This window comes from Nicotiana tabacum, chromosome 15 (genome assembly GCF_000715075.1).
Source record: "Nicotiana tabacum cultivar K326 chromosome 15, ASM71507v2, whole genome shotgun sequence".
Lineage (NCBI taxonomy): Eukaryota > Viridiplantae > Streptophyta > Magnoliopsida > Solanales > Solanaceae > Nicotiana > Nicotiana tabacum.
Window position 1 is genome coordinate 122,992,190 of NC_134094.1, and position 17,185 is coordinate 123,009,374.

The following is a 17,185-nucleotide window of genomic DNA, read 5'->3' on the forward strand; positions in this document are numbered from 1 at the left end:
TGGCCTAGACCCATGCAGACCGATCCTGCCCAAAGGAATCCCAATCAAATGTGCGAATATCATGGAACCCATGGCCACAGAACGGAAGATTGCAGGCAACTAAGAGAGGAAGTGGCCCTCTTATTTAACAAAGGACACCTTCGGGAATTTCTGAGTGATAAGGCGAAGAACCATTTTAGCAACAAGGAATTCGGCAAGCAAAACGAGCCAGAAGAACCACAAAACGTCATTCACATGATCATCGGCGGCGTCGATGCCCCTCAAGGACCGATGCTTAAACGCACTAAAACATCGATTGTGAGGGAAAAGCGATCTCGAACTCAAGATTATACACCCATAGTGACTTTGTCCTTCAGTGATGAAGATACAGAGGGAATCATCCAACCCCATAACGATGCACTGGTAATATCCGTACTCATGAATAAAACTAAGATTAAGCGTGTTTGAATTGATCCAAGTAGCTCGGCCAATATCATCAGATCGAGGGTCGTAGAACAGCTCGGCCTACAAGATCAGGTCATACCCGCAACTCTAGTTCTAAACGGATTCAATATGGCATGTGAAACCACCAAAGGCGAGATTACCCTACCGATAAACGTGGCCGAAACCATCAAAGTTTCACGTGATCGAAGGTGATATAAGATATAACGCCCTTTTAGGAAGGCCATGGATCCACAGCATGAGAGCCGTACCCTCGACCCTACACCAGGTCCTCAAATTCCCAACATCAGGAGGTGTCAAAATAGTGTACGGAGAACAACCGGCCGCAAAGGAAATGTTCTCCGTCGAAGAAGCAAAATCAATATCCTCGTCTTCGCCGATAAAAGGATCAGGTTCAGAAGGAGACACAATCGGAGAGCAGAGCACCAAATAGCAATCACAAACATCGGCTTCGACCCAGCCAGGTAAGCAGAGCATTGAAGAAGATGATGATGATCGATGGATCCCTCGATCCTTCGTAACCCCCGATGATTTCAATGCCACCAAATCAAAAATTGAGGAACTGGAGCAAATCATACTGATCAAACACTGGCCTGAATGAAAGGTATACCTGGGAACGGGTTTGAGCCCCGAACTCAGGAAGAAACTCATTTAATTTCTTATCAATAACATCGACTGTTTTGCCTGGTCCCATCTAGATATAACAGGGATCCCGCCGGATATAACGGCGCACCAGCTAAGCTTGGACCCTAGGGTCAGACCGGTAAAGCAAAAGCGAAAACCCCAGTCCGAGATAAAGCACGCATTCATAAAGGACGAGGTAACCAAACTTCTCAAGATAGGGTCCATTCGGGAGGTAAAATATCCCGAATGGTTAGCCAATGTAGTTGTAGTGCCTAAAAAAGGGAACAAACTTAGAATGTGTGTGGACTATAAGGATTTGAACAAAGCATGCCCCAAAGATTCCTTTCCACTGCCCAACATCGATCGCATGATCGATGCCACGGCCGGTCATGAGATCCTCACCTTTCTCGATGCCTATTCGGGGTATAATCAAATTCAGATAAACCCAGACGACCGGGAAAAGACTTCATTTGTGACCCGATATGGAACATATTGTTATAACATAATGCCCTTCGGGCTAAAAATTACAGGAGCTACTTATCAACGCCTAGTAAATAGAATATTCGAAGAACAAATAGGTAAAACAATGGAAGTCTATATTGATGACATGCTAGTTAAGTCCCTGCGCGCAGAGGACCATTTGGCCCATTTGCAGGAAACGTTCGAGATTCTGAGAAAATACAACATGAAGCTCAACCCCGAAAAATGTGCTTTCAGGGTCGGGTCGGGCAAGTTCCTCGACTTCATGGTGTCAAATCGGGGAATTGAGATCAACCCCGACAAAATCAAGGCCATCGAAGACATCACCATCGTGGATAGCGTAAAGCTGTACAAAGGTTAACGGGAAGAATTGCAGCCTTAGGCCGGTTCATTTCAAGATCATCATATCGAAGTCACAAATTTTTCTCCCTACTCAAAAAGAAGAACGACTTCGCCTGGACACCGGAATGCCAACAAGCATTACAAGAATTGAAACGATATCTATCAAGCCCACCACCGCTTCATACTCCAAAAACTGACGAAAAACTATACTTGTACTTGGCAGTATCGGAAGTCACCGTAAGCAGTGTCCTAGTTCGAGAAGAGCAAGGTACGCAATTTCCCATTTATTACGTAAGTCGGACCTTAGGGGAAACGGAAACTAGGTATCCGCACTTAGAAAAATTGGCACTTGCACTGGTAAGCGCATCTAGAAAGTTAAGGTCGTACTTTCAATATCACCCCATAAGCGTATTAACCACCTACCCACTCCGTAATATTTTATATAGGCCCGAACTATCAGGACGATTGGCCAAATGATCCATAGAACTCAGTGGGTACGATATCGAATATCAATCCCGTACGGCCATCAAGTCTCAAATTTTAGCAGACTTCGTGGCCGACTTCACGCCAACCCTCATACCCGAAGTCGAAAATGAACTCCTTTTGAAATCAGGTATATCGTCCGGGGTATGGATCCTTTTTACGGACGGTGCTTCGAATATAAAGGGGTCCGGGTTAGGCATAGTTTTGAAACCCCCCACGGGTAACATTATTAGGCAAGCTATTAAAACTATCAGGTTAACTAACAATGAGGCCGAGTATGAAGCCATGATTGCAGGTCTCGAACTAGCTAGAAACATGGGAGCAGAAGTCATTGAGGCGCATTGTGACTCTTTGCTGGTGGTGAGTCAAGTAAGCAAAACCTTCGAAGTCTGAGAAGGTAGGATGCAAAGGTATTTGGACAAACTGCTTATCACTTTACACCATTTCAAACAATGGACCCTACGGCATGTTCCACGAGAACGGAACAATGAGGCCGATGCTCTTGCAAATTTGGGATCGTCGGTCGAGGTAGATGATTTGAGCTCGGGGACTGTCGTTCAACTTTCAAGATCGGTAATCGAAGATGGGCACGCCGAAATAAATTCTACTAGCTTAACCTGGGATTGGAGAAACAAGTATATTGAATACTTAAAAAACGGAAAGCTCCCTTCAGACCCTAAAGATTCCAGGGCCCTACGGACTAAAGCTGCTCGATTTACGTTGGCTGCGGACGGAACACTATATCGAAGAACATTCGATGGATCGATGGCGGTATGTGTAGGTTCGGGAGATACCAATTACATCCTCCGGGAAGTACACGGGGGCACTTGTGGCAATCACTCCGGTGCCGACACATTAGTTCGAAAAGTGATCAGAGCGGGGTATTATTGGATCGATATGGGCAAAGATGTGAAAGAATTTGTTCGTAAATGTGATAAATGTCAAAGGTTTGCGCCAATGATCCATCAACCCGGAGAACAACTTCACTCGGTCCTATCCCCATGGCCATTCATGAAATGGGGAATGGACATCATCGGCCCTCTGCCATCGACCCAGGTAAAGCCAAATTTATTTTATTTATGACTGACTATTTCTCTAAATGGGTTGAAGCGCAGGCGTTTGAGAAAATAAGAGAGAAAAAAGTTATAGACTTTATTTGGGATCATATCATATGCCGATTCGGGATACCCGCCGAAATAGTATGTGATAATGGGAAGCAATTCGTAGGCAGCAAAATCACAAAATTCTTCGAAGATCACAAAATAAGAAGGATATTATCAACACCATACCACCCCAGTGGGAACGGTCAGGCCGAATCAACAAACAAGACTATTCTTCAAAACTTGAAGAAGAGATTGAACGACGCGGAGGTAAAATGGAGAGAAATCCTGCCCGAAGTCCTTTGGGCATAACGAACAACGTCAAAATCCAGTACGGGGGCGACCCCATTCTCCTTAGTATATGGTTCTGAAGCATTGATACCAGTCGAAGTCGGTGAACCTAGTCCCAGATTTCGATTCATGACGGAAGAATCAAATAACGAGGCTATGAACACCAGCCTTGAATTATCGGACGAAGGACGAGAAGCTGCCCTCATCCGATTGGCCGCCCAAAAGCAACGAATCGAAAGGTATTATAATCGAAGAACTAAACTTCGCCATTTCAAGCCCAGGGACTTAGTGTTAAGAAAATACACCATCAATACTCAGAATCCAAACGAAGGAAAATTGGGACCAAATTGGGAAGGACCATACCAGGTGCTCGAGAACGTTAGAAAAGGATTATACAGGCTCGGCATCATAAACGGCAAATAGCTATCAAGCAGTTGGAATGTATCACATCTAAAATGATACTACTGCTAAGGTATGACCTTTCCATATTCATCTAACTGACCTATGCAGAAGTCCGGACAAGAGCTAAAGAAGATCTTTCGCTTAAAAGCACGCGTTGCACTCTTTTTCCCTTAGACCGGTTTTTTCCCAAATGGGTTTTTCGGCAAAGTTTTTAATGAGGCAACCATCGATCGTGCTGCACTTTTAACAATATTCGAGGCCTCTTTGCAACCGACCTCGAATACCGGGGGGGGGCATCAGGTCCCTCAAATACATCGAGTTTAGATGCAAGAAAGTCATCTCACAACAACAGGGTTCCAACAGAAAAAATTGTAAGAGCCAAATGGTCAAAGTGAACCATGCTCATATAGATTGGCCCAAACATAAACACATGTGCAATGACTTGAGATTTATTGTGCAATCAGAATTAAGATTCAGCCTACGGGCAACTTTCATTCCGAGTTCGAAATGATCACTCGAATATTAAGCCTACGGGTTACTATTATTCCGAGTTCGAGCAAGCACTCACTCGACCATTATGCCTACGGGCTACGTTATCTCGAGTTCGAAACATGCACTCGACTGTTAAGCCTACGGGCTACTATTATTCCGAGTTCGAGCAAGCACTCACTCGACCATTAAGCCTACGGGCTACTGTTATTCCGAGTTCGAGCAAGCACTCACTCGACCATTAAGCCTACGGGCCACATTACTTCGAGTTCAAAATGATCACTCGAATATTAAGCCTACGGGGCTACTATTATTCCGAGTTCGAGCAAGCACTCACTCAACCATTATGCCTACGGGCTATGATATTTCGAGTTCGAAACATTCACTCGACTATTAAGCCTATGGGCTACTGTTATTCCGAGTTCGAGCAAGCACTCACTCGACCATTATGCCTACGGGCTACATTATCTCAAGTTTGAAACATGCACTCGACTGCTAAGCCTACGGGCTACTATTATCTCGAGTTCGAAACATTCACTCGACTATTAAGCCTACGGGCTACTGTTATTCCGAGTTCGAGCAAGCACTCACTCGACCATTACGCCTACGGGCTACGATATTTCAAGTTCAAAACATGCACTCGACTGTTAAGCCTACGGGCTACTATTATTCTGAGTTCGAGCAAGCACTCGCTCGACTATTAAGCCTACGGGATACTGTTATTCCGAGTTCGAGCAAGCACTCACTCGACCATTACGCCTACGGGCTACATTATCTCGAGTTCGAAACATTCACTCGACTATTAAGCCTACGGCCTATGGGATACTTTTATTCCGAGTTCAATAAAACACTACTCGACTATTAAGCCTACGGGCTATTGTTATTCCGAGTTTCGAGAAACACTCACTCGACCATTATGCCTACGGGATACAATATTTCAAGTTCGAAACATTCACTCGACTATTAAGCCTACGGGCTACTGTTATTCCGAGTTCGAGCAAGCACTCACTCGACCATTACGCCTACGGGCTACAATATTTCAAGTTCAAAACATTCACTCAACGGCTAATAAGCTACTTTTACTCTGAGTTTACATTAACTCAACCATTACATTACACCTACGGATTACGTTCCTTCAAAGTTTGAATCATCGACTCAACAAGCAAACCCAGGGGATACAAATCTGATCGATCAGAGAGACTACAAGGTCAACATTCGATTAAAAGTCTTCACAAAACAAAAACAAGTCGATCTCGTTATACATATATATACAAAAATTGCCTACGTGATTAATTTACAAACATGAAGAATTAGAAACTAAGCTTCCCGGTCGAGCTCTTCCCTATCCTCGGATCCGCTTTTGCTACCATCATCATCATCATCATCAGAAGCCAAGGCTTCAGCTTCCGCTTTGAGCTCTTTAGCCTTTTTACCTCTTCGGTAAGGTCAAAACCTCGAGCATGTATCTCCTCGAGGGTCTCCCTCCGAGACCTACACTTGGCAAGTTTGGCAACCCAATGAGCTCGAGTATCGGCGGTCTTTGCCACTTCCCAGGCCTCCATCTGAGTAGCCTCAGCATCAGCCCGATATACAATAATGGACTTATCCGCCAAGACTTTTGACGACTCAACCTCCGCCTTAGCCTCAGCAAGTCGTGTTTCGAGCTCCTCGATCCTCTTAGCTTGAACCAACCCCTTTGCTTGAAACTTCGAAGTTGAACATCGGCCGATAATAATTTTGTTAAGATGGTTTCTTTTTCCACTGCCAGGCGGTCGAGGGTCTCTTTCCACTGATTGCATTCAGCTCAGATTTGATCGACTTCTTCTCGAAGTAACCCGATCTTTTCGATCTTTTGCTGCAACTGAGACAATGAAGGGTTAACTTCCACGGTTGAGTCAGACCCATACTTTAACAGAACGAGGCTCACATGCTTATCGAGCTCGACCCTTTCTTCACGAACCTTAGCCAAATCTGCTTGGAGGTCCTTTATAGCCTCGTCCTTTTGGCTGCAAAGAAGCCGCATGGCATCTCTATCGCCTGAGACCTTCTAGATCTCGGCCTCACACTGGCTAAGATCGAGTCGAAACCTACTAATGGCCTGCACAGTAAGAAACACGAGTCAAGTATGAAAAAGAACAAAGAAACCAAGTATGGAAGAATCATTACCCGAGTAATGAAATGCTGAGCCTCCTCTAATAAAAGAGAAGCGTCACCAATATCGGAACCATCGTCGACTCCAGTAAAACAATCCCTAAAAGGATCCCATGCACCAGAGCCTGCGCCGATATCGGGAGTTTTCAACTCTCGAGCTTCCTTTAACGCCTCCTCAGAAAAAGATGGCAGAGAAGGCGAATGACCCATTGTCATAGCCCTGAGCAAATCATTCGTAGTACTCCAGTCGAGACTCAGGTCTTCGGGAACAACCCCGACAGGCACAGCCGCCATCAGCTCGGGAGCTTTGGCAACCTCGATGGCCTCTGTAGATCTGACTACCAAAGCCGAAGAGCTATTTTTTTCTTCTTCTTCTTCTCTCAGTCGTTGGACCAAGTCAATCTAAAGGGCAATTGCTTTTCTCCTCACCATTAGTGTTTTGGGCTTGGAGTCCTCTGGCCGAGAGGAAGCTCTTCGCTTCTTATCTTCCCCCTGTTTAGGGACTAGGGACTTGTTTCTTTCTTCATCGCTCGAAGGCCTCAAAGCGGCATCCCTGGTTACGCCTGCACAAAAGGAAATTGGTAACGAATAGAACGCAAGGAATACTTCGAAGGAAACAAAAGGCAAACCTCACCATGGTTCTTGGCCTCCTATCTGCCTTTTGCCAAATCACGCCAAGCACGCTCGGCGTAAGAGGAGGTCGAGGCTAACTTCCGAACCCAGTCCTCGAGGTCAGGCACCGCTTATGGCATCCAAGGGGCAGCTGAACATCAGGGAAGGACATCAGAAAAAATCGAAAAAGGACATGAAAAGTGAACAAAAATCACTTACGGTCAAAATTCCATTCTTCAGGGAACGGCATCTTCTCCTTCGGAATGAGATCACAGGTCCTCACTCGAATATAACGACCCATCCAACCCCGATCCTTGTCTTCATTGATGCTCGACATCAAATCCTTCGATGCCTGACGATGAAATCTGATTAGTCCTCGAAAGATCTGAGGCCGATACAGTCGTATGAGGTGGTTTAAAGAAAAATCCAACCCCCCGGCTTTGATAGAGAAGAAGCGCAATAAGATCACTATACGCCATAAGGAGGGATGAATTTGGCCAAGGGTGACTTGATACCTTTTGCAGAAATCAATAATCATCCGGTCGACGGGTCCCAGTGTGAATGGATAAGTATAAACACTTAAAAACCCCTCCACGTAAGTGGTAACACTCTCATCGGAAGATGGAATTTGCAACACGACCTCGGAACCCCAGTTGCAGTCTTTTTTGATAGCCTCGAGGTGATCCTCCGTTATAGAGCACGTATACATCGATACATGTTCACATCGACCCAGAATGGAGGAAGGATTCTCCATCTTAAAATCGGTCTTCAAAGTGCACGGGCCGGGAACATATTCATGAACTGACGGTTCCACCGGCGCCTTATCATCAGACGGCCGTGAGGAAGAAGCTTTCTCCTTCTGAGGTACGATTTTGGAATTTTTTGCCATTGATATGAAAGGGAAGAGCGCAAAGGAAGGTGAAGAAATAGACAGTACCAAAATTCTGGTATGGACGGCCCCGTAGTAGCAAAATAGAGAGGATAAATAAGAAAGTTTGGAAGAAGAGAAGGCGCAAAAGTGGTAAAGTTTGTATGGAAAGACTATTTATAGACTAAGGCATGACGGTTCGGTATCAGCGGTGGGCGACCACCGTCTGACACACATTAAATGCTTCGGCAAAACCGAACCGACGTGACAGCTATCACATACATCAAGATCGGGTTCGATGGAAACGTCAGCATAAATTTGATCGAGCCGCAGGGAAATCATATCGATCCTCGCCACATCCTTTCCGAGAAATGAGGGGACTATCTGTGTACGGTCAAAACCGATTCTCAGTCATAAAGACCGGTCGAGACAATGACGTTTCAATCGAATGGTATCCACATGACAAGCTCGGACGAATCCCGAAGTGGGGACGTCGAGCTTCGAGCTATAAGACCAATCAACGGCAAAACTTGATTATCGAGCCCATGTCCGAATCGGACTACGGGGCAACACCGATCGACACAGGCCCCGAATATCGATGACCCAAGGTATAACCGAGCTCGAACCAAGACTGGGGGTTCGATCTAACACCGAGCTCGAGCCAGTGCCAAGCTCGCAGACAAGAGCCATTACAACCGCACCGAGGGAGAGAATCTTGGAGAGAATCAAGGAAGAGACAAACCATCATGGATCATCCACTATATGTATTATTTTATTATGTTGTTATAGATAAAGCAGTGATCCTCTACCATAAAAGGGGGATAGACTGCAATAGATGCTGGTCTTCCAAGAGACATTAAGATTTCATTGTGCTTGTTTTTCTAATACATTTCAGTCTTCCCGTCCATCATTCTCATTTTACAGCAAAAATACTTGTATTGTCATTTTGTATCAAAGGAATTTGCATACCCTTAGAACCATATCTAAATTTAATGTTATCCTATTTTTCAAGTAAACATTAACTAATGTTGGTATCATTTATACTTGGTAATGCAAAGTCGAAGATTTCTTTGTGGTCCCTTTTTCTTCTTTACTTTTTTATCTTTTTGTGAAAAATAAAGTGTCCCTAGTTGGTTGTGGAAAGTCTTTTTCTACTCTTTATATTAATATGCTCTTTGTTGGATTTATAAAGAGCTAGTAAAAGAGAGTGGCCTCGCGCACATGAGAAATTAATCCTGAAGGCAAAACATGTCAATTTGCCCCTCCCCCTTGCGCGTGAGATATACGTGAGGCTTAATCCAAATTTGGTTTTGCTAAAATTATTTCTTCATGTTTTTGAGCTTACCAAAAAAGTGTCCAAATACATGCTTACTAGAATATGTCCAAATTCGTTCTCATTGAATTGAATTTTGCAACATCTGATTTATAACTCCCTGTTCAGTTCTCCTTCTTGTAACAACTCTAGCATCTTATCTATATTAGGAGCTGTTTTGTGAAGTTTTCAGACATATAAAATAACTTCATCCTCTCTTCTTCTTCAACTGATTTCTGGGCAATTATTTTGTACAAATTCCAAACTTCCAGCTCTGAGTGTACGTGTTTGGAGGTGCTGTGGAACCTTGGGGCGCGACCGGTCTTTAGCGATTTGCACCCAAACGGGCCGAAATCGCTTTCAAATGACAATGGCTTGCCACAACTATTTTTGTTTTTGTTTCGTTCTTGTTCTTGGTCAATATTATCTACTATTTTTTTTACAACTAATGTAGAATAATGAGTTTAGTATAACTCATAATGAACTTTGCCAAGACTGCTTTAAAACATTCTTAACAACAACAACAATATACCCAGTGTAGTCTCACATGTGAGGTCCGGGGAGGTTAGAGTGTACACAAACCTTACCCCTGTCTTTAATTTAATTTGAAAAGAATGTAATTGCCATTGCTTTGGAAAGCTCTTTACATTAATATATTAAATCATCCTCCAACATAGATAATGAAATAGCAGTTATGATCACAATTTTTACTTATTTGAGACCAATATTTTTATAGGGTGGGTTAGAGGTATAACGGTCATAAGTTAAATGATTTTTTATTATTAAACAAATAGGGTTTTAATGGGTTAATATGTGCGTGTATTTTCTAAGTCAAAAGACAATTGTTGGGTGACTTTATTGTCCTAAAAGAAATAAAAGTAACATTAATAGAATATTCTTATAAGTTGGGTGATCATCTAAGGAATTAATTCGCTATGTTATTTACTATTTTAGTTGGATCAATGGAGCTGTTCTGCTTACACCATATATGCTTATGGTTCTATCATAGTGACGTTTGATAATGCCCCCGACCTCGTGTCTTTGTATTGTACTTAAGAGAAATTTTCTTCTTATTCTTCTCCATATTTTAAATTACCTTTGCCTCTCAATCAGTTAAGCGAATGCAAATGCACAATTGTGTAATAAAATAAACTTTAACAACCAAAATACTCGAATTGCAACTGTGAGTTCAAATTCTCTATAGCCAGAACCCAGAAATCAGTTATCATCTCAATATTGTGAACGTAAACTTGACCAAATTGCAGGGGATTCGTTATAGTAGTGGCCCTTTATTTTGAACTTTTTAATCGACTCAACTCTCAACATTGATCTCGAACTCTCGAACTTTTTCTCTCTTCACCGAGTATTTGAAAAGTGGTTCTCAAAATATTGTGACATAAATTTATATGTTCTGAATATTCGATATTGGTGATTATACCGTAGGAGGCAATTAATGATATCAACCATATGAAAACTAATACTCCATCCGTTTTAATTTAAATCACACACTTTTTTTATTAGTTAGTTCCAAAAAGAATGGCACATTTCTATATTTGGAAATAATTTAACTTTAAACTTTTTATTTTATTAACTTTGCCCTTAATAAGAAGCTTTTATAGCCACATAAATGTCACGGCTCCATATAATTTTTGCCCCTCAAACTTATAGAACCACATGTTTCAAAAGTCTTCACTTTGTACCTTAAACTTTGTGCCAAACTATATCATCTAAATATTGGGTAGGATGTAACGATCTGGCTGGTCGTTTTGAGTGTTGTAGCCTCGTTCCCCCATTTACTGCTTATTTTATGTTCAATGTCGTTATGTGACTTGCCGGGGTAGTTGCTTCGCTTTCAGGGATGTTTCAGAATGAGTTGAGACTTAGTCTCAAGGTTGGAAGCTTAAATTGAAAAGGTAGACCGGATGTTGACTTATGTCTAAACGACTCCGAAATAGAGTTTTGGCGGGTCCGATAGCTGCGTAGGGTAATTTTGAATTTATAAGTATATCCGAATAGTGATTTGGAGGTCCGTATTTGATTTAGTCTCGAAATGACAAAAGTTGGAAAATTAAAAGTTTTGAAAATTGAGAAGTTTGAACGAGAGTTGACTTTGTGGTTACCGGGCTCGGATTTTAGTTCCGGGAGTTGGAGTAGGTCTGTTGTGTCATTTATTACTTGAGTGCAAATTTGAGGTCAATTGAACTTGATTGATAGGTTTCAGCGTCAAATGTAGAAGTTAGAAGTTCATAAGTTCATTAGGCTTGAATCAATGCACGATTCGTGGTTTTAGCGTTGTTTGATGTAATTTGACGCTTAGAGCGAGTTCGTATGATATTTTAGGACTTGTTGATATATTTGGTTGTGGTCTCGGGGGGCTCGGGTGAATTTCATATGGCTAATAGAGTGAAATTGGGACTTGGGAGACTTCTGAAGTTTGCTGGTGTTCGGGTCTCATTTCCTTTCATGCGATCGTGTGGTGGGGTCCGCGATCGCGAATGCTTGTTTTGGGCAGCTGAATTTTTACTCTACGCATTCGCGAGTTGAGGGTTGCGATCGCGTATGTTAGTGAATCGGTGAATTGTGAACGCGTGGGCTAGGCCGCGTTCGCGAAGAGGAAGTGAGGTAGCTGGGTTCCGCGTGGGTGTTATCCGTGATCGCGTAGCTGTGTCTGCGATCGCGTAGGTTTGAGGAGGCAGTGCTTCGCGTTCTCTTGGAGACTATCGCGTTCGCGTAAGGTTAATTCCTAGGCAGCTGAGTTTGTGCTTCGCGATCGCGAAGCATATTCCGCGGTCGCGATTAAGGGATATCTGTGCAGAATATTAAATCTCAAAAACGAGATTTGAGTTCATTTCACAAAATTGATTTTGGGAGCTCCGGTTGAGGCGATTCTTGGAGAGATTTTCAAGGGAGTAATTGGGGTAAGTGATTCTTACTTAATTTTGATTAAATTTCATGATTATATCTTTTATTTCATCATTTAAGTAGTGATTTGGGTTGAAAAATTGGGGAGAAATGGAGAAAACTTCTTAGGCTGAATTTTGGGGATTTGAGCGAGATTTTGGTATCGGATTTGAGTAATTTTTGTATGGTTGAACTCATGGTTGAATGAGTGTTTGGATTTTATAACTTTTATCGGATTCCTAAACGTGGCCCTGGGGGTTGACTTTTTGACTTTTGATTAAGAACTTAGCATATTTATATGGAATTGATTCCTATAGCTTGAGTTGATTGTATCGAATTGCTTGTGGCTAGATTCGAGGCATTCGGAGACCGATTCGTGAGACAAAGGCTTATTGGAGTAGAGATTTTACGGTTTGAGGTAAGTAACACTTCTATACTTGATTCTGAGGGTATAAAATCCCGAATTACGAGTTATGTGATTGGTGTTGAGGTGAGCACATGCTGGGTGACGGGCGTATACATGCACCGTAGGAATTGTGACTTGATTGATTCCGTGAAATTGTATAGTTAAATAATCTTGTCGTTATCTATATATTCTCCATGTGTTAGAGAAATTGAGTTGCAAGTCATGTTTGAAATCATGCTTAGGCTACATGCTGGTATTGTTGGGACACAGAGGTCGTGTTGAATGTTGAATTGTTTATTTAATTTTCAATAATGTACTCAGTCACAACTATTATTTTCATATCATATCTCAGTCTCTGTTGACATTTATCGATACATCATATCATCATTGTTTGGGCTGATTATCATGATTCTTGTGAGCCCGAGAGACTGGAGAGATTGATGACTGAGTGAGGTTGAGGGTCTGATTTTGAGGATATTTATGGGATCGGGTTGCACGCCACAACATTCCTTATTGATTTATGCCATGATTGTCTTATTATAGCGCTTGGGCTAGATCTGCCCCTCCGAAGTCTGCACTCCCACAGTGAACGCATGTACCTACTGAGTGCGAGTGTCGAGAGAGAATGCTAAGCGATTGGGAGGATTAAGTGAATGTGAGGATGGAGTGAATGGGAGGACTGAGTGATTGATACTCTAAGAGTATGCACATGAATTCATCACTGTTTTGTATTACAGTTGGCATACATAACTAACATGTAGATATCGAGATGTATCCTTTCTCTTTTTAGTTACACTTGACATATCTTACTTGTTTGAGCTTTAACTGTGGAACTTGAAAGCATGCCTATATTTCTGTACTATATTTCCGTAATTGGACTGTACATGTGAAGCTTGTCACTGCTTTCAGCCCAAAAGTTAGACTTGTTACTTACTGAGTTGGTTGTACTCACGCTCCACCCTGCATTCCGTGTGCAGATCTAGGTGTTTCCGGGCATGGTGGTTGTTGATCTCAGAGTTTTAACTATTCGGAGATTATCGAGGTAGCTGGCTTGGCGTCCATAGACCTTGACTCTCCTTCCCCTATCTTTCAGTTTTATTTATTCAGTTCTACTTTCTAATCAGTGTATAAGACTATGTCATTGTATAGATGCTCATGTACTCAGTGACACCCGAATTTTTGGGATATCTGTATTGAGTTGTGACGTTTTCATCTAGTTTTTATGAGATTTTTACTTATTTAAACATGTTTTTAGTATAATATGAATTTGAAAGTGTTGGTATATATGAGTTGTCGGCTTGCCTAGTATCATGATAGGCGCCATCACAACGAGTTGGGATTTGGGTCGTGACACCCAAATAAATTTTTTATTGTAGATTTTCTATCTTATTTTCACTTAGACAATATTAAAGTTTATAGAAAAAGAAACAAAAGTACAAAATTCTTATAAAAGTAGAACGAAAGGTTGTCTATTTTTAACAATAGAAATATTTAGAACTTTGAATTAAGTTACTCAAATCTTCATATTGGTAAATAAAGTTTTTTACAATAAGATCCAAGGTAACACATTATAATACATGGCTGACATCCTATTAACTTAAAATTTTTTTTACCAATGTAATATTAATATTATATTGTATATGATAACTACACTATATACAAAAATAAAGAAACAAGGAAATCAATGTAAATATTAATATTGTATTTTGTAGGATAACTACAATATAGGGGGAAAAAAGACCCTTATTAAAATTTGGCTTTAGGTCACGAATTTTATTGAGACGTCTTGTGTATCTCTTCCATATAGGCAAGCACTTCACCTAGGATATCAGTAACTTTTGTTACGTTATCCCTTCAACATGATGTTGATTATTTCCCTGTTCATTTTTAATTCTTTTATAAACCTCCAATTCATCCTTGATTGAAATAAAAAATTCTGAGATTTGTTAGTAGCATTTTAGAGCCTTTTTAGATCACGAAATACAGAGATATTCAATACATTCAAAAAAGGAGTTCGGAACCCAAATAATGTCTAATTAGACTCAAGCGACCAAACTATGGTGAAAAAAATAGGGAACAAAATAGGTATAATGTTGCATTTTTATTAAGGGATGTGAATGGAAAATGGAAGAAGCACCTCTTGGGTATAAATGGGAAATGGAAGAGGCACCTCTTGGATTGCACCTCTTTATCTCACCTTTTCATTGGGGTATGAATGGAAAATGGAAGAGACACCTCTTGGATTGCACCTCTTCATCTCACCCTTTTATTGTCTATAAATAGAGAGGCTTAGCCTCATTTTCCACTACTGAAAAATCCAAAATCTCCCCCCCTCAATTTTCTGCATACTACATTGGTTATTCAAAAGCAAAACGTAAGCATTTTGTGCGATTTGCTCCGCCATTTGAGTTCGCCAAAATTCTGTGATTTGAAGTGCCGCTATCACAGAATAATTATTTCGTTCTATCCTGGGAGAAATTAATCTGCAACCTTGGGCATTGTGAGGGGATTAAATTCCTTAAGGAAACACAAGAAACTTATGGGCTCAGAATTTTCTCCGCTTTGTTTTTTTACTTAAACTAACGTTTATTGATTTACTGGTTTTGAATACAGAGTGATTACAAGCTTAAAGAATTTAATATTTATTTATGTATTCATCTTACATTCTGTTTTGGGAGACTAAAATCTTATTGTTTTTCTTCTCCCGTTTTGGAGATTAAAATCTTCGGATTTTCTACTCCAGTTTGAGATTAAAGTCTTTGTGACTTTCTACTCAATCCGATATATAAAAAACTCGGTTGCTTGTATTCGGTTTGAAGATATAAAAATTTTACCGAGATACTAATTCTGTTTGTTAATTTCTTTTACAAAACAAAAATGACAATAAGTGCGAAACAACAGAATGGTTCTGTTGGGACTACTGCTGCAATGGCAACAGCGTCTTCAAGTCGCACAATTCCTGCACCTGCGATGGCACCGGCAGAAAAACTCTGAATGTTTTCCGGTGTGGACTTTAAGCATTGGTAGCAAAAAATATTCTTCTACTTGACCACACTCAGTTTACAGCGCTTTATCAGCGAAGACGTTCCAATTCTGGGAGAAGAAACTCCTAAAAATGAGCGATTTGTGGTCACTGAGGCATGGAAGCATTCTGACTTCTTATGCAAAAACTATATTTTAAGTTTTTTGGAAGACGGCTTGTACAGTGTTTATAGCGTCATGAAAACATCAAGTGAATTGTGGAATGCTCTTGAAAAGAAGTACAAGTCTGAAGATGCTGGACTAAAGAAGTTTGTGGCCGCCAAATTTTTGGATTTCAAAATGGTTAACGGTAAATCTGTCATAACGCAAGTCCAAGAATTGCAAGTTATTGTTCATGACCTCCTTGCTGAAGGTATGGTCAAAAATGAAGCGTTTCAAGTTGCGGCATTTATTGAAAAGCTGCCTCCGTTGTGGAAGGACTTTAAGAATTACTTAAAACATAAGCGCAAGGAGATGACGCTTGAAGACCTTATTATTCGTCTACGGATTGAAGAGGACAACAAGGCTACTGAGAAGAAGTCTCGTGGAAATTCAACAATTATGGGTGCAAATATTGTTGAGAAAGCTTCAACGAGCAAAAAGAGAAAGAAGTCGTCTGGTCCAAAGAATTACCCAAGCAAAAAAAAGTTCAAAGGTAATTGCCACAACTGTGGAAAGGTTGGACACAAGGCTGCTGAATGTCGTGCACCAAAGAAGGACAAGAAGAAAAGTCAAGCAGACATGATTGAGAAGAATGATGAAATAGACGATTTATGTGCCATGTTTTCGGAGTGCAACCTAGTCGGAAATCCTAGAGAATGGTGGATTGATTCGGGGGAAACTCGTCATGTTTGTGCTAACAAGGAGATGTTCACTTCTTATGCTCCCGCTGGACCCAACGAGATAGTTTTTACGGCAAATTCCACTACTACAAAAATTGAAGGAACATGCAAGATAGCTTTGACGATGACTTCTGGAAAGATTGTGACTCTAAATGATGTCTTCATGTTCCTGAAATGCGGAAGAATTTAGTCTCGACATCACTTCTAGTCAAAAAATGGCTTTAAGTGTGTTTTTGTTTCCGAAAAGGTTATAGTTAGTAAGAATGAAATGTATGTAGGAAAAGGCTACCTTACGGAGGGCCTTTTCAAACTCAATGTAATTGCCATTGATATGAATAAAATTTCAGCTTCTTCTTACTTGCTTGAGTCAAATAATTTATGGCATGAATGTTTAGGCCACGTCAACTTCAAAACTTTGCG

At 41.2% G+C, this 17,185-nt stretch overlaps 1 protein-coding gene across 1 annotated transcript; it reads left to right on the top strand.

Moving 5' to 3' along the window:
- The first annotated feature begins 15,779 nt into the window (after window positions 1-15,779).
- On the top strand, window positions 15,780-16,955 carry LOC142169843 (uncharacterized). Its single transcript, XM_075231764.1, has 2 exons — window positions 15,780-15,841; window positions 15,962-16,955. Exons 1-2 carry the CDS (start codon window positions 15,780-15,782, stop codon window positions 16,953-16,955), a joined length of 1,056 nt encoding a protein of 351 aa, XP_075087865.1.
- The last annotated feature ends 230 nt before the right edge of the window (window positions 16,956-17,185 follow it).